At 39.4% G+C, this 25,211-nt stretch overlaps 1 protein-coding gene across 10 annotated transcripts in view; it reads left to right on the plus strand.

Moving 5' to 3' along the window:
* The window catches only part of LOC146755455 (receptor-type tyrosine-protein phosphatase T-like), a 353,697-nt gene that overhangs the window by 103,118 nt on the left and 225,368 nt on the right, over positions 1–25,211 (plus strand). For all 10 annotated transcript variants that reach the window (XM_085525430.1, XM_085525437.1, XM_085525436.1 and 7 more), the window contains one exon: positions 1,862–1,987. In XM_085525430.1, the coding sequence (XP_085381556.1) occupies positions 1,862–1,987 (126 nt within the window). The remainder of the gene's footprint in view (positions 1–1,861; positions 1,988–25,211) is intronic.

Genomic DNA, 25,211 nt, shown 5'->3' on the forward strand with positions numbered 1-25,211 from the left:
GACAATCCAGAGCACCTGTTTTTTCTGTCAGACATTTTAATAAGCACATTTAATATTTTAAACTTGAACTTTTTCACCTAAATTAAATTAAAACTTGAGGGAAACAGCTGAAGTGCGGTCCTGCTCATTTTGACAGCTCTGAAAGCCTCACAAGAACTGTAAATTTAAAGCAAAAACTACTTTTAAATGCTGTAGGAAATACATTTGCAAGGTCTCTGCTGGAGCAGGCAAGGCTGCAAGGGTCATAAAATCTGCTAAACTCAGAACTATTTATATTAAAATTACACAACATAACAATTTTTTTCTGTTACGACAAGCTTAATCTTTAAACTTGAACAACACCGACTACGGTCAGGTACTCTATCCAACAAATCCTTCAAGCGTGTGCTTAAATAGGAATAATTTGTGTGAATTTTGACATGAATTTTTAGAAAATCATTTGTGGTTGGAGTGCACTTTAAGTCCTTTAGCAGAATAAGGATTGTATGAGGAATTTTGATGTAACTGAGATGGGTTTGGTCTTCCTTGGGACACGTAGAGAAAAAAAACACATGTTAAAACTAAAGAATGCTTAAATGACCCACTGCTGGGTAACGGTTATTGAATTGAAACCAGAGATCACTTGTGTACTTGCTATTCGTTGTGCATGTGTAGGGAATGCAGCCTGTGGGAAGGTAAAGAGCCGGGAACGTCTCTGTGCATATAACTCTGATTAGTGTCAGGAGCAATTGGCAGTTTGGCTGGCACAGCAAGATCGTGTAGCCCTGAGCAGTGCTCAGTCCCTGCAGCTCCAGAAGTGTTAGATATGTCCAGCTGACTTTGGAGTAACTGCCCAGAGATTTCTCCTTGCTTCTGTAAGAGAAAACAAAAGCAGAGCAGTGACACTGTTGTCATAATTAAGGTCAAAACCCAAACACCCAAATTACCTCATGTAATAGAGCCAGTACTACAATATGTTTGGCAAACCAAGATGGGGAGATGTGAGGAATGTACCTGAGGCAATGGAAGGGGAGGTTCAGCAGTGTAGTAATGATCCACTAGTACTAAACGGGGATAAACTAATTGAATTAGTTTGCCTGACACACGAGCATGTGTTGAAATATATATTTTTCCCCCACCGTCAATGCATTTATCTTGATTTGTAAGTGTTCAGGCAGCTGCCAGGTGGCAGTGAACCACATTCAAGTATTTCAGGAACCGGAGTAGGAAAGATCACTTAGTCAACAGTCTGGAAGGTGTGAATGCCAGTTTCTATCCACTTCTTGTTATTCTCCCATTGTAGAGAAATTAAAGGCTTACACTGTGAGGTCCAGTTCTGAAAGGCCTGGAGAAGTAGTCATGTGTCACATAGGACTTTGTGTTATTAAGCATAAGGAAGGATGCAAGTTCTCAAAGTGCAACCCAACCCAGTGTAATTTGAATCTCAAGTGAAATCAAGCGTGTATTGCTGTAGTATAGGGATACTTTGCTTGTCTTTGCCATTTGGGTTCTTTCTTTCTCTTATTTCTTTAAAAAATCTGACCTGGAGGTTTCTGTAAATACCAGCACTGGGACCCAAATGCGTGTGCTTGTTATGTGCAATTGTCCGTGAAAATGTTAAGAAAATAGGTGGAAATAAAGGGAGCTGATGGAGGAGAAGAGCAGCAATGTGAGAAGAAAGACTTCTAAGGGATACAAAAAGGTTGAACGTTCAAAACTGTTTTCTGGATACCTTCTTTGCTCTCTGAAATATATTATACATGACTTGTTTGTTCCCCAAATTTCTCCCTCTGTAAACCTAGGTGTGAGAAATTAAATGATTTTAGTGTCATGATTATGTATAATATTAATGCAGGAATGTATGTGTTTTTCTTGCTTTTAGGTGGTTGTTCCTTTGATGAGCACTACAGTAATTGTGGTTATAGCGTGGCCTTGGGAACCAATGGATTTACCTGGGAGCAGATCAATACCTGGGAAAAGCCAACGATGGATCCTGCAGTCCCAACTGGTGAGTGAGAAGCCTCAGCAGCAGCAGAGGTGTTACTCTGTGAGGATCAGCTGTTAGCCCTGAACAGATTACTGACATATATTGTGAGCACATCATAACACCACTGTCTTTTCAGTATTCTCTGAAGAGTTCACAATAATGATAACTTCCAGTGGTTTTATTTCTTAATGGAAACTAACATTATATGTTGGTGTATATGGCATAAATCCCACAGAATGCTTTGTTGACCCTGAAGAAAAGCATATTTTAGGAGAAGGCGCTATATTTTTCTGAAAACCATAGTTTGTGCTTTTTTGGCAGTTGAAATAGCTGAAGTCCCTGCTCTAAAGCAATTGACACAATGGCAAACAGAACTGGCCAGCCAACTTGACTGCAGTCTTAAAGTATTTGTTCCAGTTAATTGATTGCACTCTGACAAGCATGAACTACTTGGCAGAATTAACATCTTGTGTTGTTGTTGTGGTATTTATATGACTGTAAATTATTGGGCTAAGAAGCCTGAAATTGCCAGGTGCCTGTTAAGGGAAGCACAGAGAGCTGATGTAACAATAGTTCCCTGCTGTAGCCGTGGAGAGGCAGGCTGGTGTTCATCCCTGTGTGTTAAAGCTATTAAAAGAAACAAAACAATAAGAAAACTTGTTTGTTTGTTTGTTTTAATTACAGCCTAGATTGGAAACTGTTAGTAACTGAATCTTTCATAGCATGTGACTTGTAGGACTATTTGTTTAGACTCTGGTATCCCAAAAGTTAATTCTGAAAGTTACGTCTCTGGTCTTGTCTGTAAGAATGCATTTCATTATTCTGAATGTGTTCTCAATGAGGGCAGTTTTATTTCTACATCTCCTCACCTTCAGCTCTTGTGTGTGTCACAGTCCCTGTTCATGGTAGACCTAACTAGGGAGAGATGGCAGTTATTTGAATTTACAGATCTCAGAATGATCTGAAGGAATAGGAACAGACATAGCTGTGATGCCATCTGGAAGGCAAGGAATTAATGGGAGGGCTTGTACTGGAAAAGTTCAGTACTTTGCTAACTCCAGATGTGAAGGAAAAATCTATCTTCCTGGCTTCCATCTGAAAGTGTTTTATCATCTGAAGATGCTGGGTCTGTGGAGAAATTGATAGGCAATCAACAGGCTGGGATGGCAAACAAACCCCAGAATAGTGCAGTGTGTTTCTTAACAAGGCCTTCAGAATTGATTTTCCCAATTAAGAAGTAGATAGAGATGTGTGTGGTTCTTTCTCTTAGTGCTGTGTTCCATATTATCAGGTAGCACTAATAGTTAGATCCATAAAAGTGTTAGAGCAACTGCAAATTAATGACAACGACAACAAAAAGCAACATAAAGAAATGCAGATATCTCAATTGTATGGAAATACAGAAGAGGGAAAGCTTCTAACAACTTATAGTGTGCTGATATTGAAACGCCATTTAAGTGAGCTTAAAGGGTATGAGGGGCAATGACAAAGTGCTTCGCTTTACTAATTGTTTTCTCAGTACTAGTCATGCAGAGCAGAAAGTCAAATCAGTAGGTAGGAAAATAAGGTTGACCACAGCAAATGTGTACAGAACACATTTCTCCACTAACAAAAATATGGTTTCAAAAGCTGTCCAAATGATGCTAACGTCGAGGTAAATTATGGTGGTCAATTAAACTGCCTTAAGCTTGCAGAGATGCTAGCGCTATTACTGGGAGTCTGTATTGCTGGATGGAATCTTAATGCATATGTTGTTTGTATTGGTTACTTGTTTGAAAGTCTGTTTTGTGAGAATAAAGGATTACTTAAAAATCATCTAGTGGCAAAGCCAGCCAAATAAACTGATGAACAGCATGTTCCACTCCTACAATCAGAGACATCTTTAAAGCCAGAGTACCAGAACATTTGGTGATTGACTTTCTATTTTGTTTAATTTATCCACAGCAGCTGAAAGCAGCAGGGTGGAAATCCATCGAGTTTGCAAGGGTGTCAAAGGTGGTAACAGTGGTTGGAATAAGCAACTGTGGCCAACTGGAGGCAGGAAATCTCTTTTAGCATGGGCAGGAGCAACAGGAGTGCAAGAATGCATAGAGTTGTGAGCAGTAATGTGTGTTTTCTTGATCAGGATGCTGTTTTAGGCACTATGCAGTTCTTGTGTGACTGGAAACAGCATAAAATACTGTATTGTGAAAGTGGTAAAGCATGAGTGAGCAGACATTAAATTGGTTCCACGATACTAAACAAGTCTGCAGCGCAACCTGCTGGGAGACGTTGGCAGAAAAGCGTGGCCTCACCCCATCCTGGTCAGCCCACATTAATGTTGCTCTCAGAGCTATTTCCTTGTTTAAAATGTCGGCTTTCATAAGCACCAGCTTATGAAAGCTGGTCCCTTTGAATTGAACTAAGTCACAGAATTCCATCCTCCTGAATACTAATGATAACATCTAGTGCTTTTTACAGTCCTTTTCATCGTTAGATCTCAGAGTGCTCTTCAGAGGAGGTCAGTATCATGAATGAGAGCCTGAGTCTGTTATACCATGTAATTCTCTGCTCAGACACTGCTGCAAAGGTCTCTGCTCAGGGATGACTTCCTATTTTTATTTATATTATTTTGAAATCCAAGTGTGCTCCTCAAAGGAGGGGGACAAAAAAAAGCACAATTAAACTGCTCTATTAGCCATGTAAAAGTTTGTAGGCAATTTGTTTTACACCACTGCTAGCAAATAAACTGTTTGTCGTGAATTCTGTGGTTAATTCCTTAGGGCTGGAAACTGTGTTAATTGGAGGATTAAGAACCAGATGTTTGTTGTTTCAAATAAACGTTTCAGACAACCTGAAATAAATGAATTTGTAGGTATCTAGTCCCCAGACTTTGGTGCAACTCTTTCCACCTCCTTGCACGATAGCAGGAGCGATTATAACAGAATATTCCATAACAGATGGGTGTTTACTTAAGCTTGAATTTCCTCAGTGATGAGTATTCTACAGCCTCTGGGCTACTTGTTCCACTCTTTGAGTTATAAAGGTTCTCAGTACTCATCTTCCATTTTCCCTTTTATGGCTTAATCTCATTATTTTTTTCTCTATCTATGACTAGGAAGAATAATCGGTTGTTGCTCTCTTTTATTATCTGTGACGTAGCTGTGTGAGGTTAAGTCTTTGTTTCCCAGGACTAAGTATGACCCAGTGCTTTTAACCTCTTTTAATTCAGAATGTTTTGCTTCCTTCTCTCTATTTAATGCCTTCAGTCATTACCTTCTTATCTTTTTTGGGTATTTGCCTAAAGCTCTCTTATCAAGCTGGGGTTTGATACACTGTATAAGAGTCTTGGCAGGATGTGTGGCTGTAATTCTGTTCCAGAAGTTTAGACTACAGTACGTAGTTATATCCTGCTCCTTGTATTTGCTTGATGCAGTTTTTATTCTTTCTTTCCCCGCAAATAACTAGTCTTTATGTGCTTATGTATTAGATGATTTGAGATGAACATGGGGGTCTAGTCTGTGTTGAATGACAGAAGATGCTTCCTTGCTGATAAAAAGGCCTGAGCTGTTGTGTATATCAGAGGCAAAAGCTTGGTTCATGGAACAAGTTCTTGTGTTAAAACTAAGAAAAACACTGGCTTTACTTTGCATGTTATGACACTGCAGCATTCCAGGAACCCTGCACCTGCCTACCCTTGCAGCATTTGTGAGAATATATTAATAATGGAAGTATTTAACATTTAGCATTTGCATGTTCAAAGTATTTTACTGGCATTTACTAATTAACTCCAATGAAGACCTTGCTGGGCTGACTAGACTGGAGCAATTACTTTAATTGTGTTAAATACAGTCGTCCTCTGAATGCAAAGCTATGGTACAATGTGCCTTTGTGCATCAGTGTTAGGCTGGCTGTTAATCTGCTGGTTTGGCTGTGTGAAGTTTGGTGGAAAGCAATCAGCACACAGCAGTTTGAAGGTCTGGCCTCATCTTCCCAACTGCTGATTTCCTTTCATTTATACAAACTGGCACTTAGTGTAAGTGCTAGTTTACTTTGTATGTATGTGTGTGTGTATATCCATAGTTATCCTGTAAAGATGAGCAATATCGCTGCTGTTTTGGGCTGAATCAAGTAGACATTGTGTTTATCTAAGAAACAAATTTAGATGAGCTTAGAGCTGAATTAAAAGGTTAGAAGAAATCAGAGCATTCAGAATTAGCACTGTGGCATTAGTGTGTCACTTACCGAGTGCAGGCAGCTTACCTTTCCTCACACCACAAAAATCAACAAGACCCATTATCAGCCAGCAGTATTTTCATGCTAGAAATGGATGCATTGTTATCTAAGGGTTGAACTCACTTGAAATGTGTAACCGACAGTTTGGAAGCTGCAAATGTTTGTGGAAAATGCCACGAGTACATAATTTTGTGGGTTTTCTTGTGTGTATTTATGTTGTGCTTCTCAAATAGCTGTTAAGTAGCATTGCACCACAGATATGGAAGTGTGCATGTACTGCATTTGCACTCTTGCTGTTTACAGCTGAGCTAAAGCATTTGAACTGTTTCACAGTGCTTCAGAAGACAGAGTATGGTAGTACCAAGAGACTGCAAGCTGCCCTATTGGTTTAAACCCTAATGGCAAGTGCAACATTGAAATAAGAGGTTCACTCTTCAGAGATGGCAGTCAGCATTTGTCCTATAGTCTTCACATGAATATGGAGAAGGGTTCTGTGCTGACACCTTATAATTGTAGATGTTTTGAGATAATGGTAAGGTTAAGACACAAACATGTCCTGTGAACTTCCGTATGTGAGTTGGTATTGCATGACACAATGAAATGAACCTAACTTGAGAGGTGCTTGGTGTTTGAATTGCATTGCTTCTCTTGAACTTGTAGTGGATTTTTTCTTTTCTCTTGCAGCAGAGATAAGGGATGGGGACTCTTCTCTCATCTAATTGGGCGTGTACTTTTGTTCCAGTAGCTGGAGGGCTCACTAAGCTTCTCACTGAAAGAACAGAAGGGTTATCATCATTAGCATTGCTTCATGAAATAACCATTTAGCAAGTGAACATCATAGGCATGATGTATATCTGAATACCAGATGGCTAAATTCTACTTGGACTCCACTGAACTGAGTGAAGTTTTATGTTTCTCTAATAGGCCAAATGCTTTCCTGTGTCACCTTCTTCTTTGCAGCGAGTGGCACTGTGAAGTTAGTGTGAATGAATAATTGTGGAACAGCTTTCTTTGGGGAAGATGATAAACTTTCCATCTATGCCTACACAGAAGACTGACAGGATTGTTCAGTTTCATTCAGAGAGGAGTGATGTGCAGTCAGTGTTAGCCTACCCAAAAAACAGAGGACCTCTGTACACACATCAGGCATTTCTAGTTTTATTTCTTCAAGGCTAGAGTAAACACCAACGTGAGTTAGACTCAGCTTTTTTAAGTTTGAAAGGCAGTGCAGTAGAATTAACATTTTCCTGTGTCAGAGTGGATTAATACTTGCTTACAAGAAAATAAACAAACTTGTTAAAGGAATAAATTAAAACCCAATTGTGTCTATGATGAATCATGATCCAATTTTGTCTGAGAGGGGAGAAGGAAAATTGGCTCAGCTGTCTATGTATTGTTTCTCCAAAAAGTATTTTTTGTGGGGGAAAATTACTAAGAATGAGTGAAATATGTTTGTTCCCACTCTCTGACTTCCATAGGAGTAAATAGATTAGCCTGGGGACTGGGGACTGAACTCAAAGTAATTTCTCAGCTTTTAAGGTCTGAGCAAAAAGGGATCTGTGGAGACTTTTCACAGTGCATTTTAATTCTGCTCTTTACCATCTCACTTAGTGTCTGTATTTTGGGGTTGGCTTTTATAGTAACAATTGTAAATAATTCTTCTGAATTTTCATCACTAACTTAAACTGACTTGAGTCTGGGGGGATGATTTACATCTTTCCCCTGATTTTATTTTAGGTAAGTGTACCTAAGAATGCTTAGAATTGGGAAAATGAATGATTTTCATCCATACAGCTGTTTATCCATACAGCTTTGGGATGGACAGAACATTGTAAACAACTAGAGGGAACTTACTTTGAACTGCACCTTTTAAATTGCTCACACTTATGCTATCTATCGGGTCTCCCCAGAAGCTATTACTGCAGCTGATTCTTTAATAGCCGCTTGCAGCCCAGTGTTAGTATTTAGCTTTCCCTCAGAGGAATATATTGTCATCCATATTTTTTTTATTTTCTCTGGTCTAGGTTATCTGTAAGTAAATCATACCTGCATTACTATATAATTTGCTTTTCAGCCAAGGGAAACTAGCAGTGAAGACCATGAGCAATTACTTCTGTTGCACACAATTGCTTTCAGGAAGGCAAATCTAAGCAATTAGTCTTGAGGGTGATTCGTACCAAATATTAGATTTCTATCTGGTGTTCCTGTATTCTAACACCAAGTAGATTTCTTCTGTGGTTAGACCTACTGATTTTGGGTGGACCATAAATAGTAATGAATTAAAGTACGTGTGAAATTACAGACTTGTAAATTAACAATCTTGCGCTGAAAAATAATAAGCATAAGTCAGCCAACTACTCTGCGATGTTATATGCAGGAGAAGTTGATTTAATTAAGAACTCTTAGCTCTCCAGAGGCTCGCTTCTGAAGGAAGCTACATCCCGGTTATTAATGTTTTGTCAGTCCATTGTGAAATAGAATCTTTCCTTATGCGTCGTTGTGAGAGGTCAGAAGAAGCTTCCATATAGTTGGCACTTTGGTACTGTCATCTTGCTTAGCAAGGGAGCGTAGTTTGCTCTGAACATGCACATATCAAGATAAATCAAAGAGGGTGGAAAGAATGACTTCTAGGAAGGCCTTTTAATGACCGTGAAGGAAACATGTAGGGAATGCATGTAGTTACTGCAACTTGATGTGTTAAATGGTACGTTTGAACTGTTGTGAGTCTATTTCTGATCCTTTTCAGTGGAAAAAGTCAGAAGTGGGACTGTTTGTGAGTGCCAGGACCTTTCCATTATCACCATTAGAGAGACCATGACACTTAAAAAGCAATGCCATAACATCGTTCAGCATCATGCTAGGAGGAAGGACAAGAAATCCATTGTTATACATGTTTATCTTCCATAGTTCCAGGCATATTCATTTTTCTCAGAACCTGTTGGCTCTGTCAGGAACTGATGTTTTTCAGCATCTTAGATTAGGAACAATGCAGACTATGAGGGCGTGCTGTCCACGTGCCATGGGGTAGTTGTTTGAGAGCCAAGTTAAGGCGCTGTATAACCAAAGTAATGGAAAAACGTTTCTAATTTAAAACTTGAAAATGTTAGAGAGTTGGAAAGAAATGTTTCTTTTCATGTTAGGTTTCTTCCAAGTGGATAAATACGATCTAGTTTAAATGCCACAGAAGTTAATATAGTTGTGTTAAAATAAGGCTAGCGTAGAAAACGAGTTTACTTATCCTGTGACTAAGATCTTTTGTTTTAAGTAGTTAATTCTATAGCTTCCTATAACAAAGGGAAGATTGATAGTTTTATACTCCACTTGTTAGAAGGTTTGGAGCAAGAAAAGAAGTGCGCTATAGGAAGACGAGCAAGATGTGTGAGTAGGAAGAGGCTCGGAGAAGGTCTTTCTGGTGAAGCTGGTATAGTAAAACTGATAAATGTGAAAGTAGTGGCTACTAAGGAACAGAGGAAAAACAATGACTAAGGTCATCTAGAGAAGGTAGACCCAAAAAGGAATAAGTCTGAGAGAAGAATGACCTGAGCAGTCTGTATGGACAGATGGCCAAAGTCAAGATAGATTAGATATGAATAAGATATCTTTGGATAAGATTGTGAATGAGGAGCGAACGTTGAAAGATAAGGATTTACGAAAGGAAATGCTGAGGAAACAGTAGGCAAAATTACATCTCAGAAGTGATCAGAAAGCAACAGAGGAAAACCTTGGAGGCATTCAGAGCAGAGACTGAATGGAATACAGGAAAGGCAAAAGGTTTAGTCAAGGTCCAGTCCATCATCTGCTTTTATAGCAGAGTCTTGGGCAGTTCTCTATGGGTGTTCAGCTCCTCGCAGCTGCTTAACACCAAGTCAGTGGAATTTTCCTGAAGTCCTTTGAATTTAGTGGATACTGGATACAGTCACTGAAGGGTACTGTATGTTGTAATGATTGTCTGACTAATGCAGTACTTTTCCTGTTTTATTTCTTCCCAGTAAGCTCATCTTTCTACTTTTATTATTACTATTACTTCTCTCACAAAACCAGACTCAGCATCAGAGCACAAAGCTGTATTGCGGTATCTAAGATTCCAGTGTCATTAATTATTTAACTTTACCATAGGCCTAATTTGTTGTGTAGTGAAATAAGTGAAAGCCTTTCCACCAACCTCAAAATAAATGAGATGAGATTTCATAATAGGCAGAGTACATAGTCTAGGCTTTTAAATACTTCAGTCCTTAAAAGGATGCAGGTTGTTTGGATTGAATGGTAATAACCTCAGTTAAGTGATCCTGCTGAGAACTGTGACTACTAAGAGCCCTAAGTCATTTTTTGTTCTTAGGAAATACCAGCATTTCCCATTTCCAATAGTAAATCTTTAGTGCATGTAATTCAGCACATAAAAGGAAAAAAAAAAGAAAGGTCTGTTTTCCTGAAAGTCATTTGTGTGTGTACAAAAAGAAGCTGATAGCAACAGCTTTCGCATATTCTCATGAGAAAAAATAATGTATGCATCCCTTGCATTAGGCAATCCAATGCCTTCTATAGCATTCACCTCTTTCAGAAGGAGTGGGAACTGTTGCAGTTGTATTCCTTTGAGATGAAAGTTGTAATACTACAAATTATCGCTTGTTTTCAGTATGGACTAGAAAAATAAATGCAATTTATGCTTTTAAATGTGGAAAATTAAGCAAAATAAAGCAATTTTATATGTTTGAGGATCTTTTCAAATGAAAAGCTGCACTCAGTGAATTCTCATCAGTTCCTTTTCTCACTGTCGTGTTTCACGATGTGAACTCTGAATTGAATGAACAGCTGCAGTAAAATGGTACCAGTCAAGTCACAGGGAATTCACAGGGAGTTGAGACATTTCAGGCTGTGACACAGCCCTTTGGAGCTCTCATTTACCTTGAGAAATGGTTGACTTTTAGCATAATGTCTTCAGTACAGCTCACAAATAGAGAGGTGTCAAGCCCTTATTTGCAGTACTTATACTTAGTACTAAGAGTCAGCCTTGTACAAACAGAACAAAGACTCTTACTATCACTATTAGGGGTTTATATTTCTAATTGTGGAAACAGATTTTTTTTTCTCCTGGTCTTCCCCTTCAGTCTTACTTACAGTGCAAACATGAGAGTTAATATGAAGGAAATGGCAGAGTTGATCTTAAGGGTGTTTTAGGGAAAGCAGAATAGGAAATGAAAGACATGGCTCAGGTGTCTAAAAGCCTTCTTAGTTCACCTGAAATAAGGCTATTCTTCACATTAAAGATCTGACTGTATCCCTTTGATCCTTGAAAATGCCACCTACTGCAGCGTATGGATGTTGGCTGAGCCAGGATGCAGTTTCAGCTGATGTCTTGGTCCAGTCTCATGGCTGTGCCTCTGTGCACACAACAGAAGCAGTGGGCAGAAACATGCTGAAAGCACAAACAGAGGGGAAGTGAGTGGCCGGCACTCCTCAATATCCTGAAATAACAGACCTGATTAATTTGAAGATTTTTCAGAACAGATCTTCTTTTAATCTGTACAATTACAGTGGTGAAGGTTGAGCTGTGGGGAATCTGGGCAGTACAGCTGAGGTTGCCTTCTTGCTCACCCTGAGCCAAACTGATCAAGCTACAATAACTTAAATTAAGTTCTTGTTATACTTGATGCAGCGTAGGCTGATTGAGTGAAGATGCACCACAGCCTTCATTACGTGCTCTCATGGCCAGTCTGATTACTCCATCTGACCATAGCAGACAAATATCTTTCACCCTTTCCATTTTATAGGTTTAAGCTGTTTAGTAATAGAGGGAATATTAAAAAGAGGAATCATAACCAGATCGTATTTTAGCTTAGTTCTCATTAGCTGTTCATCTAGAACAGATTGCATAGGACAATCTTCTGGAGTGTGTCTAATTGCTGCAACATGGTAATTTAATGGGAACACATTTTTATAAGCTTGTTTAACCGCATCTGTGCCAACTGACCTCACAGCTTGGTGTGCAGTGATGCAATGCGAGCAACTAGCCTTTAAATGTAGGGTCTTATTTGTATGGCCCCTTTTGAACTTCATTCACTGTTGTGCCTTTTCTAATGTGGCATCTAGCATCACTGCAGTATCTGAATTCAAAGTGTTCATCCTCCATCCCACTCATCATCCACAAACGTTTGTTCTTCAAGATAACTTTTAGGTCCTTAGAGTCTTATCCCTTACATTTTTCCTTCTATTCTTTATACTGTGAGCGTTTCTTTTCCTAAAATGTTCTTTGTCATAATTTGTCTAGGAACCAAGTTTTCTTGTTGTCTGGAGTGTTTTTACATGGCAGCAAACAAAGCAGCTCTCAGAACTCTGTGGTCCTTCAGCCCATCCCAGGAAATACACCATTTCTGTGCATCTATCTCAAAACCTTGTGACTGTTTCTGTTTTTCCCTCGATTCCTTCTTCATTGACCTCAGGCTTCCCTGTTACTCACAGCCTCAAGTCCAGTGGGCCACACTTGATTCTTGTAGGCTGCCTAGAAAAAAAGGTATGTGCATTCTGTTGCAGCTTGGCTGAATTGGTACAGAAATCATCCCTCAGCCTTTTACCCTTTAAGTGAGAAACAGGGTTTTAAAAGCTAATTTGCTTGTTTTCATGGCACGATCTTAATTCTACAAGGGAGAATAGATGATCTAATCTAATTTAATTTTGCTCTTTGAGAAGGAGGGAGATCACTTGGCCAGCTGCTGCTCTGAGCAAACATGGAGCATGTAGGCTACAAGATAAGCTTTGAACTCTATCAAGTCTCTCGGCAGTATATGCTAATGTGCGCTGTTGGGAGATTTCTGAAACTTTCTCTTCTGATTGTATTAATTAGCGTGCCACTCCAAACCAACAAAGCAGTTGGAATGAGCTGTAACTCTGTAAAACAAGTGAGTGCTGTTACACATAGGGCTTCCTCTGTCCCTGATGCTTTAGTGTGTTGGCAGTGTGGACTATGAAGATATATATTTGGCCTGATTTATGGAGTATATCTATTTCATCTCTTTCTAGAACTTTAAGCATATTTTAGCACTTTAATCTTTTCCATTCAAGCTGTTCATTTGTTAGAAAAGTGTAGATGCCAATCTTGCATCTAAAGAGAAACCCTTTTCTTCGCAAATATTTAAACATTTAACATGAGGTAGGAAAGCATCTCTGAGTATCAATAGCAATACTAAATTTCTTTCTGCACTGTGACAAACCCCCTGAAAAACCAAGGCCTCTACAATTCAGGGCCTCAGAGTTCTTCAACTAATCTTCCCCAAGGTGGATTTGTTCTTTTTTGTAATCTGATGTTTGTCAGGGTGGAATAAGTTTATCAGTACTGGCTGTTGAATCTTTGTATGTAATAAGACACAGAGATGTTCCTGTATTCTTTTATCTTCCTCCATGCAGTAACGGTCCATGCAGTTGACAAAGACATGACTTTATTCCAAAAGACAGAGCAAACCAAGGCTTGGAATATAGGAGATAATTCCTATAACTTAAATGTATAGAAGTCCATGCTTGTGCCAGCAGAGGAGTTAGGGTTATAGCACTTGGGAGCTCATACTGCTTGCTGTGTATAGCAGCTTAAATAAGACATAAGATGAGAAGCAATAGTTTGTGAGATAATGTCAGGGAGTATCATAGTGTACAGTACATTAAAGCTGTATCCCCATTTGGGGAGTTTATTACTCTATGAAATTGTGAACTTTACCTGTTTCACTGTAGCCTTGTTTGTTTTTTTCCCCTTACATCATCCTTAAGATGTTATTTCACGTGTGCGGTCTAAATCAAGTCGTTACCTTTCTCATCTCATGTGAGGTCTTGACAAGTGTAGGTTCTGCCTATGGCTTCACCTCTAGCCTGTCCTATTGCTGAACTTGAAATAGCAAAGTCTGCAGGTTTTAACTTCTGTTTCATACCCATAAAGAAAGAGATGAAAACATTTAGCTAAAATCATTATATCATTGCTGTGTGAACTGGTTACAAACTGTTGTTTGGATCTAAGTACAGTTCTGGGAGAGCCTTCCCTGTACTATTGCTAAAGAATTCTTTAGGCTTTCGTATTCTATTCAGCTCCCTCTTTAGCTTTGTTTCCCCTTGTCTGATAAGTACTGATAAAAACTCACCAACAGCCTCCCTTTGAAACAGAGGTCATACCTCCCATAGTAAAAATAAAGCATTGCATCAGTTCCTTCACAAGGACTCTATTCAAGCTACTTCTTTATGGGGGAGAAAGAAGCTACTAACATTGTTATCAGAAATCAACTCTTTCCTCATGTTGAAATTAACCTAATGATTCTCCCATATTACTTCAGTTAAAAGAATATGATCAATGTTGGGCTTCCTTGGTCACACTTAAAGCTTTATTTTTTTCCTCAGAATCTCAGATATCAGATTTAATCCTCCTACCTGCACTTCTTGAATACTTTTTCGTTATTCCCAAAGTAAAAGCAATAAATAATTTCCTTTATGTTAAATATATTTAAAGCTGCCTTAAGCTCAGATAGGAAATCTAAGAAACATCTCTTGGTGCCATATACGTACAGTATGACAGCCCATCCAGAATTCATCTGGCTATGACAAATTATTTCCACAGGCATGAATGCAGTGTCTTTTATGCATGTACTCACATACTACTGCTTAACTTGAGAAAATGATAAAAGCATATCAACTTTAGAGCCTACTCAATACTTTACATAGTAGATATTTATAGGGCATCAGCTATGCTTTTTCATTCACTTAACCTACGCTTACTTCTGGAACTGTGTTGCCTATGTAGTTGCTTATTTGCTTGATTTAAGAGATGTCACCCTTTTCTTTTGTACCTTGCTCACAAGGCACAGCTGGACCACAGCTGAGCTTTCTTGTGCATCTATGATAGGAGTGTCATCCCGCTGTAGAATGATTACAGGGCTTGTAGAACATGTACCCAATTTGCAACTAAATGATTTTTGTCTGCTATCACATCGTGCTGCAGCTTGAGATCCAACCACCAGTCTACATTTTTCCTCCCTATTTACATCGTCATAAATTATAATACTTATTTTGCCAACCAATTCCGTTATCAAAAATACACACATGTCATCTTTCTTGCCTTTGGATGTCTAACTGAAAGTTTGCTATGAAAACTGTTACCCTGGGCAGTGTGGTCATTTCTGCTATGTTTGTTTACTTTTGTTTCTATTGTTAAGGCAGTAAATCAGTAGTGTGGTGGCTGCTGTTATACTGCGAAATCCCCAAATCCTTAAACAGAAATGATGTAATCCCAACACAAGAAGTGCTAAGAAAAGAATGCGTAAGTGTGGGTAGGCACATTGGCTAATTAGCTCAAGTGCATAGGAGAATTCAGCTCACTTTTGAGTAGCTGGACATGTAGGGCTAACAGCGATTGGATGTTTTAGTGCAGAATCAAAATGCTTCATTGCAGAGTAAGCCATGTTTTCCATAGTCTTTTCACCACAACTTCAGGACACTTAATAGTTCAAAGCACTGGACTGTAAAAACTCTGTAAATGAGTCTTTAAAAGTTAGAATGAAAACAGGGGGATGGTGGTACAACCACAACAGTAGTCAGTCAACATTGCAGTAGTGCAGCCTTACTGAATTGCTGCCAAGGAATGTAGATTAGGAGCCATTCTGTTTTAAAAGCTTCAGCTAAGATAATTAATTGCATTTATTTTCAAGGTGATGTCGTGCTTGTTTGTGGGAATGAGCAACAGAGAATTAGAAAAAAAAACATGGAAATTTCATCAGTGATTACCAAAGCGATAGTGATTTACTAATTGCCTTTTGCTGTTTCCTGACAGTTTGTATCTCTTATAAGCGAAACAATCTGCCTCCAGTCACTGAAAACATTTGTGTGTTGAGAGATTAGGATAAATATACCACAAGTAATTGTTTAGTTGTAAATTTGTTCTTTTCCCTTTGTGGGGAGTTGGATTTGCCTCCTGTCTTCTGTGGGAAGTGCAAATACTTACCCTGTAACCCTTAAAGTGTGCTCAGAAGACCCTAAGCAAGATTTTGGCAGAACAGAATGTAGCCAGGAGCAAAAATCTCCTTCCAGATGTGGTGGAACGGAGCCCTGGCAAATTCTTTGCTCTCCTGGTTTTGGCTCTGGGAAATTCTTGAGAGCTGCGGTTAGCATCAGTTAAACAAAGACTGCAGACTGATGCAGGTTCTGTATGTTGTCCCCATGTTGCTGCTGTTGCTTCTTAAAGGTCTTTCCCCTCCATAGCCCTGTGTGCTTCAGCTGGGAGTTGGAAGGCAGATGCAGCTACATGACTGTATTTGCACTGTGTGAGCGGGGGCTGATCTAGGGCAGTATTTTCTGCATTTTTCCTTCTCTATGCTCTGGTATTTCTTTGCCAGCAGTGTGTGGATAGCACATTAATCAATATAATGAGATTTATGTGGTTCTGTTGAGTTCTGTAGGAAAACATATTGAACGTAGATTGAATGATGGAAATGAAGGCTCAGACAAATGTCTGACATATGCGTTTCTTCAGGCATTTCAGAGTTTAATACGCAAATGGGAAAGGTGTTGATTTTGTGACCCTTTGTGAATTGGCAGATCTAGATCCACAGAGGCAGAGATCCTTCTGCTGCCATCAGTAACTCAGTTCCTGAGTGTTTAATAAAGTGCAACCGAAACCTCTGGATAAATAAATAAGTACCTCGTACTGCAAATCAGTAACTTCTATAGTAAAACCATATTCACAGGTTTTTGCTATGTGACTGTATCCTTTTTTTCCCCCCATCCTGAAATAGTTTTTTTCTAATTAAAACTAATGTAAAAGTGCAGACAAAAGTAGTGAAATGCCATATGAAGCTGCCCCATAACCATGGGCCAGGCCTATCTTTCTCACTGCTGTAAGAACAATACGGTTCTGTGTTTGTGCTGATCTTGAAATCATCCTGCAGTACTTTGCAGTCTGAAACAAATGAAAATCACCATACATTGTTGCATGGCAGATCCCATAAACAGCAGGTCTGAACGACAAGTGTGTAGTGAAATGGGATAGGAATAATTCAGTGAGAAAGCAAAAAGCCTCCTTTAAGGAATGCTTTTTGGAATATCAAAAAACCCAACCAACCAACCCTACCCACAGCCTTTGTGCACAGCGTGTGGTTACTTTCATGCACAGAGCTGGGCTGTGTGAGCAGGGAGATGACAATCCTGAGCCTGGATGGACAACCTGGACACAGTCTTCCACTTTGGATGCTGTATGTGAACTGAACCTGGTCTGCTAGAGATGTTAATTAAGTTGTAAACCTGTGGAATGGATTCCAAAAAAGCCAGACAGTTGGAGCATATAAACAGGAGGGGCAATGGCTAATTACAAGGGTGGACAGTGATAGGACAGGGAGGAATGGTTTTAAACTGAGACAAGAGAGGTTTAGGTTGGATATTAGGAGGAGGTTTTTCACCCAGAGGGTGGTGATGCACTGGAACAGGTTGCCCAAGGAGGCTGTGGATGCCCCATCCCTGCAGGCATTCAAGGCCAGGCTGGATGTGGCTCTGGGCAGCCTGGGCTGCTGGTTTGTGACCCTGCACATAACAGGGGGTTGAAACCAGATGATCATTGTGGTCCTTTTCAACCCAGGCCATTCTAAAATTCTATGATAAAAAGGGGTATATTGATGGAAGACGGCTGGTAGATTTGCTTCATTTTCCCATGGTTCCTCTGCTATTGTTCTTGAGGAGCAGAAGGGAGTGAAATGGAAGTAGTCCTCTGGTTCTCTATTACAAGCCTGTGTATTGTCTGTGTTACCTTAAGTGGTGGAAGAAATCTGTAACTACTCAGGACACCCCCTAAAGTCTGTATTCAGCACTTACTTGTTTTAATCCCAGCAGTTGCTTAGTTGCATTTAAAGCCCCCGGGCCCCATTGAGTTAACTGTTGTGACTGTCACCAGGTTGTTTTTCTTTCCTGCCCAAATGAGATGTCTCCCCTGAAAATAACATGAGTCTCACATGCAGAAAGCACAGCTTTCAAATGTTAAACCAGATGGCAATTATCCTCAATTAGTCTCTCATTTGCAATGCTCTCATTTTTTTTGAGGTCATTTTTTTTTTTTTCCTTTTCTTTTTTTTTTTTTTTTTTTTTTTTTTTAAACTTAAAAACAAAACAACAACTAAAACAACAGCAAAAGCAACCCTTCAGCCATTTGTGATTATTCTTGTTTGGTATTTAAAGACTTGTTTACTTTTAATTGGTTGCCAAAGTCACGTACTGTTTTTGATACAATGGAAAGGCAATAGAATCTTTCTGGGGACAAGATTTGTACTATGACATTCAATGGCAAGGATGTACATGAGGGACATGGTTCTAATCTATATGGAACAGTAAACATCAAGTACTTAACTGGAGAATACATGCTTTTACATTTGGACCATCTACATTATTTCCCTCCAAATACTATGTTGGCTATATACCGTATTTCTCTGCTTTCAGAGCTTTTGTTTTCTAAATTACATTTAGAGCTATAAAACAGAATGCAAGCAGAAGGCAGGAGACTCCCTGTAAGCTTATTTAACTTACTGATGTGGACTGAAGATGGGTTTGTGGAGTTTCTAGCTCTGAAAATGGCTGTCAGAAAGCTTTGATCTCTCTCCCACCTTCAGTCAGGTCGTACTGTTCCAGGAGTAAATCTGAAGATACAAAGCAATTTCATTTTCATTTTGAAGTCATTTAAAACAGAATTGGGCCTTTTTTTTTTTTTTTTTTTTTTTTTTTTGTGCAGTGAGATGAGTAATGTATAATTCTGAAATACAAATACTGATTTCTCATATGTGGGCTACTCCAAAAGTAATGCCTCCTATTTTATGATGCTGGCATGCAACATCAGAGGTGTATGTTGGTGGGATGGCAGCAGAGGTTGAACCTTCCCACCAATATCCTGTTAAATTTTGTTGCTGTGTGACAGATGGCAGCAGAGGGTCAGTCTGACAGAACGGTGTTGACATGGGAGTATGTATGAAGCAGAGGTTTGGAACTGAATTCCTCCATGTGGAAGAAATGTTACCCATCAACATTCATTGACATTTGCTGAAAGTTTATGGAAATCAAACAGTGCATGTTGGCACAATGGGGTGGGGGGTAGAGCATATCAGCAGCATGGAAGACAAGCCTCATTCTGGACAGCTGTCACACCATGGAATGAAGAGTGTCTCCATCAGCTCATCTGCGTGAATGAGCAACTTGAGAACTGTGTACAGAGCTTAATATCATCTTCAGTGTGTTGGAAGTGATGGTGACTGTGTTAAAATATTGGAAAGCCTGTGCCAAGTGGGTCCCAGAAATGCGCACACAGGAACAGAAAGAGCACCATATGCAGGTTTGTCAGGACATATTGAACCACTGTGAGGATGAAGGTGACAGTTTTCTGGATCGCATCATTATCGGTGACAAGATGTGGCATCACTGCTACAAGCTAGAGTCAAAATGGCAGTCTGTGGAGGAGTGATGTGAATTCTGCATCGAAGAAAAAGCTCAAGATGCAGCAGCCCTCAGTGGGTAAAGAAACATACACTGTCCTTTGGAATAGGAAAGGGGAGGATCCTTCTGGAGTACCTGGAAACTGGACAAACCATCAATTCTGACCATTACATCATATCTGAATAAGCTGAAAGCTTCAACTTCTGGACTCTGCCAGAGACAGTCTCAGTTTTACAAGATAACACAAAGCCACATACCTGTTTAGGGACCATGGAATATGTTGCCCATCTTGGTTGGACTATCCTACTGCACTCACCATATAGTCTGGATTTGGCTCCCTCTGACTTCCATCTGTGCAGGGTGATGAAAGATGGGCTGTGTAGACAAGATTTTTCTAGCAGCAATGCCATCATAGCAGCTGGGAACCACTGGGCCATCTCTGCTGGTGCAGATTTTGACATGCATGGCATGCAGGCTTTTTCTTGTCCATCACTGGTGAAATTGCACAGTGAATGACTATGTTGAAAACGAATGTTTTATAGGTGAGAATTTGCTCTAACGAATGGTGATATTATGCTCTTTGTATCTGTTGTTGTTTCTGTGGAAATAAATAGGAGGCATTACTTTTGGAACAATCTCTAAATAAAAAGTCCCAGGTATCCATGTAGTTTCTTTGCAACGAAGTAATCTCTTATGGATCAGATAAGAAGAAAGCTGCTCCTTCCACAAAATCATTCTGCCTTTGGTAGTTGCTGTGTGACCACTTAGGGGTTTGGAGTGCAAAGTGAAACATTCAAGGATTGCTTTATTCCAGTATGTTTAGGATTACTTTTTCCAGCATGTAAAAGACACAGATATTCCTGTGTACATTCTGAGTTCTTTAAAAAAAAAATACAACCATGTATTCCGATGCTGAATATGCAGAATATACTGAATAGCTTTAGTTGGTACTTGGAGGCAGTTAGAATTTTTTCTTTATCAGCTGAAAAATCTCATAGAAATCTGCAGAGTGTTCAAGGAATTCAGGTACTTCAATCCCACCCTCATATATATAACTCAGTGTTTTGAAATGTAAATCCTACTGGTATCTTAAATATACATATATATTAAGTACTTCAGAGAATGTTACCTATAAAGCATTTATTTGTAGCCATGGACTGTTTTAAGTATGTGCAATAAGATACCATGTACTGCTAACATAATTCCTAATCATATTGTAAGAGCCCGCAGACAGGTTTCTTATATCACAATCAGTGTGTTTTATAATGCATTGTTCCCCAGGGCTCGGTGCTGGGGATGCTTCTATTTAACATCTTTATTAATGATCTTGATGAGGGGGTTGAGTGCACCCTCAGTCTGCAGATGATGCCATGTTGGGAGGTAGTGTTGATCTGCCAGAGGGGAGAAAGGCACTACAGAGGGACCTGCATAGGCTGGATTGATGGGACAGGGTAAACTGTATGAGTTTCAATAGGGCCAAATGTCTGGTCCTGCATTCTGGTCTTAACAACCCCAGGCAACCCTGTGGGCTTTGGGAGGAATGGCTGGAAAGCTGCGTGATGGAAAGGGACCTTGGTGTGCTGATGGACAGTCAGCTGAATATGAACCAGCAGTGTGCACAGGTGGCCAAGAAGGCCAATGGCATCCTGGCTTGTATCAGGAGTGGTGTGATGAGCAGGACTAGGGAAGTCATCCTGCCCAGTACTCTGCACTGGTGAGGCCTCACCTCGAGTGCTGTATTCAGTTTTGGGAACCTCAGTAAAGAAAGGACACTCAGGTCCAAAGAAGGGCAACAAAGCTTGTGAGGGGTTTGGAGAACGTTGCCTACGAGGAGCAACTGAGGGAACTGGGGCTGTTTAGTCTGGGGAAAAGGAGGCTGAGGGGAGACCTTATTGTTCTCTTCCAATACCTGAAAGGTGACTTCCAATCTAGATGCAGAGGGAGATATTAAATGCAAGAAGAGAATAGTTGTTGAATTGAATCTTGAATCAGGACCGAGTAGGCAACATAAACAGTGTATTTAGTTCTGTATAAGGCTGGAGATAAAAGGATAATGACCGTAGGAGGAGGAAAGAGAATTGCATCAGCCTCTGGAATGAAGGTTCTTGTTTGTGTGCATTAAAGGAACTATTATTATTCCATAGAAATATCCATGGAGATCTGAAGTAACTATGTGAGCTGGGATTAAGTATATGTATTAGGTCTTCGTAGCATATGAAGTTGTCAAAATGATCAGTCCTAGAACTGGTCTATGGAATCTTCTGACATATGAAAATGTAGCAGGGTGCTGAAAATACAGACCCAGAGTGTTTAAAGAAAAGAAAAAATGGTATTTATAATCAAAAGAAGGAAAAAAGGATCAGAATTTGTTCCTGCCAAGAGATTAGGACAAGAATTGATTTGTGATTTCTGGACAAATGTAAGGAAATAAAACACAAAAAGCTGAAAAACAACAGTGTAAGTACAAGCACACAAAGGCAGTAATAGAAAAAAAAAAAGGGGATTATAAAGGATAAAGCTGATGCCTTTAATGCGCTGCTTGGCAGTATTAAAAGCACAATGAAAAGCAAACAAATTCTGCAGTGGATACACAGAAGTAGTGAAAAGCCAAAAGGTATCTTCATAGCTGCTGGATGACTGTACTTAGTGGAGCTTACCCCATTATAGAGAAGCTGTTAGAAGAGAGATGAGGATTCAGCAAAGGTCAAACTGAAGTGGTCTGGGGTCCTGAGGATCTGAAAGTATTATGAGAGAACAGGAAAATAATATTTTAATAGCATTTAGAAAACAGAGAAGGAAAGTGATCAACAGAGGGCCTTGTTGAATTATAAGAATGTGCTTGGAATAAAATGAGCAGATGCTACAAGAATACTTGAGCTGGTGATGCATTTAGGAACAAGGAGCTGTGAACTAAAAGTGAGAGGGGGCCATGCACATTAATTTAACCACATTTCCTTAAAGAGTAATGCATCAAATAGACTTTCAAGAAGAGTAGGGTAAATGCTCCAAGCAATTTTAAAACATTAGCTAAGTTTTAACTTTCAGAGTGTGGGGAGAAAAGTGGTTTTCCAGCAGCCCTTCAGTCCCCCATAAAAATTTTCCAGACTTGCTTTGAAAAAGAGCTTTATACATCTAACTCCTCCTAACATCACTGGAATGGAGTTAGAGAGTAGAGAGTAACTGACTACTGGGATTGTTCATGAAAGTCCAGGCTAAAGAGTGAAAGAAGAGGAGGATACTGAAGTTATGTGGAAAATGAGCATCCAGTTGACCTTGCTGTTTAGCTGGACCTTCCCCCAAAGTCTCTGTTGCTTGACAGTTTTACACATGAAATACTCTATTTCTTTTTTCTTAGTAGACGCTCTTCTGAAGACACAGACATCTCAGCCCAAAAACAGCTTCTGCAAATCGAAGTTAGTAAGCACTCTGGATTGTTTGCACCTTGCTCAATATCTGCAGCAGTTAGACTTTTGGAACAAGAACACAGAATCTTCTCTAAAAAGCTAGAGATGAAGTCATTCTCCAGTGGAATAAAAGCTTCTAGTGAAACACGCTCATTTTAATTTAAGATGAATGAGATTGAAACTGTATTGCCTCAAGATAATTTCCGGCTGCACTGTTGGTCAGTCCTAGCTCTTTAGCACTTATAGCTTGGTTAACCCTTCTAGTTCTTCAGAGATTGCATTAATCCTGTTTTTTTACTCAGCCTTCCCCAGGCACAGAACTTTATTAGGGAAGAACAATATGTATTGCTGTGCTAGTGACTGAACAACGCACAGCAGAGCTGAAGGCAAAGGATCCAAACCACATTTCAGCTTTGTCCACATTTAGTTCAGTATGTAGAGCATCATACACAGTACTACTATTTTTTTCTGTTTTCTGCTATATTTTTAATTGATGACTTGCTCTAATTATACTACTAGGTGTCAATTTAAACTATACTCATCATCAAAACAAAGTTTGGTACGTTCTGTATTTGACAAGTCATGTTCTCGCTGAACAGTCGTATTTTGTGGATTTTTTTGGTGTTACTTTGACTAAAAAGCAGTCTGCTCATTAGCTTGCCTAGATACTTGCTGCTCTAACAGGTCAACATTTTCAACACCTTGGTTGCGCAGGTGATGTTTTTCAGACTCTAAAAACATTGCTCTGTCCTGAAGCAATGATTTTTGTCTTGGTCGAGTGAGAATTTCAGTAGTTATCATGGTAAATAGAACTAAGTTATAAATATGGATTTTTGCATCTGAAAAAAAAACCCAGTGTTGCCAAACGAATTCTTGCAGGCAAAACCTAAATACTTATTTTTATTCATGAAGCCATCAGTTTTTCCAAATGGTATGCTGCAAATGCACATATTGAAATCTGTGGGAGGGTTCTATCAAGCATGCAATTACTACAGCGTGAAGTCAGTAATATTTGATAGAGACTGAAAACTGGTACCGTCAGTGACCCAGTTCTTTGGACAATGGCAATGGGAATATCTTCCATCTTCTGCACCCTTCCCATTGACGTGACTCTGGTGGTGGGTATTCTGTTGTTTCCCACAGGTGATGTTCACAGATTAAATTGATCTTGCTCTGAGGTGATATCCAATGTAAACGTTCTTTTCTGTTTCATCGTATCTCTTTGGAGGATTGGTTTACTGCAGGAAGAAATGTCAAAGTTCTTCTATCAATCAGGCAAACATCATCTCTTCTGACAGGAATTTGCTCAGTTTGGTCCTGTATATGGTGAACATAGAAGTGCACTTGTTTCTCCCTGGAATTTTTAGTTTTGGAAAGTCCTTCAGCAGGGAGTGCTGCTTAATCACTCAGTGTGACTTCGTCTCTTCTAGGTAGGCTTTTGGTGAAAGCCAGGATGAATGAATTGGTCCTCAGAATAATTTTTAAGGGAAAAATTGGATGTTTACCGCTACATGGCATGAACTTCATGGTGCCTCTTTGCCATATGATGTCTACCAATTGGCGTGAGGTTTTAATTCCCAATTAACTAGAAAAGAAATACACTTGAGAAGTGTTGAAGGTTTGTGCTTGCTTTGAGGCAAATGATCTTTGCAGATAATGAAGGCAGCATTGTATCCTTACAGCAAATTGAAGTGGAAATTTGTGGGCTTTTCTGATTGTGTGGTTTTGTTGCCATCATTTATTTCTTGGTTGTTTTTCTTTTCCCCTCTTAACCAATAGGCCAGATTTCCACATGGTGCTTTAGTTCTCTTGGAGCCTGGCTGGTTTTTATCAGTTGAGAATTTATGTCTTGAAGGGAGTGCCTCTATCAGATGTACTTGTTTTCCCAAGGAAAGAACTTCCCATTCTGCAACCTGCCTTCTCATTCCCAGTGCTTTTCAAACGTTGTAATATCTTAGCACTTTCTAAATGTTGCAAAGGATTTGAATAACTTCTACTTCAGCATATGGTATGTATCATCAGTGTAATCCACTACAGGTTCTGAGAGCTGATAGCAAACTGCATGAGAGAGTCTATGCGGAAAGTAAATGAGATGGGGAAGAACTTTAAATATGAAATTAGAGCAACAGTGAGATAAATCAATAAAACCCATTTAAAACATTAGGATAAAGTAATTTGCTTTGAATGCTCAGGAGAAT

The sequence above is a fragment of the Coturnix japonica genome, chromosome 32, assembly GCF_054131305.1.
Source record: "Coturnix japonica strain WE chromosome 32, WE-NBRP24, whole genome shotgun sequence".
Taxonomy (NCBI): domain Eukaryota; kingdom Metazoa; phylum Chordata; class Aves; order Galliformes; family Phasianidae; genus Coturnix; species Coturnix japonica.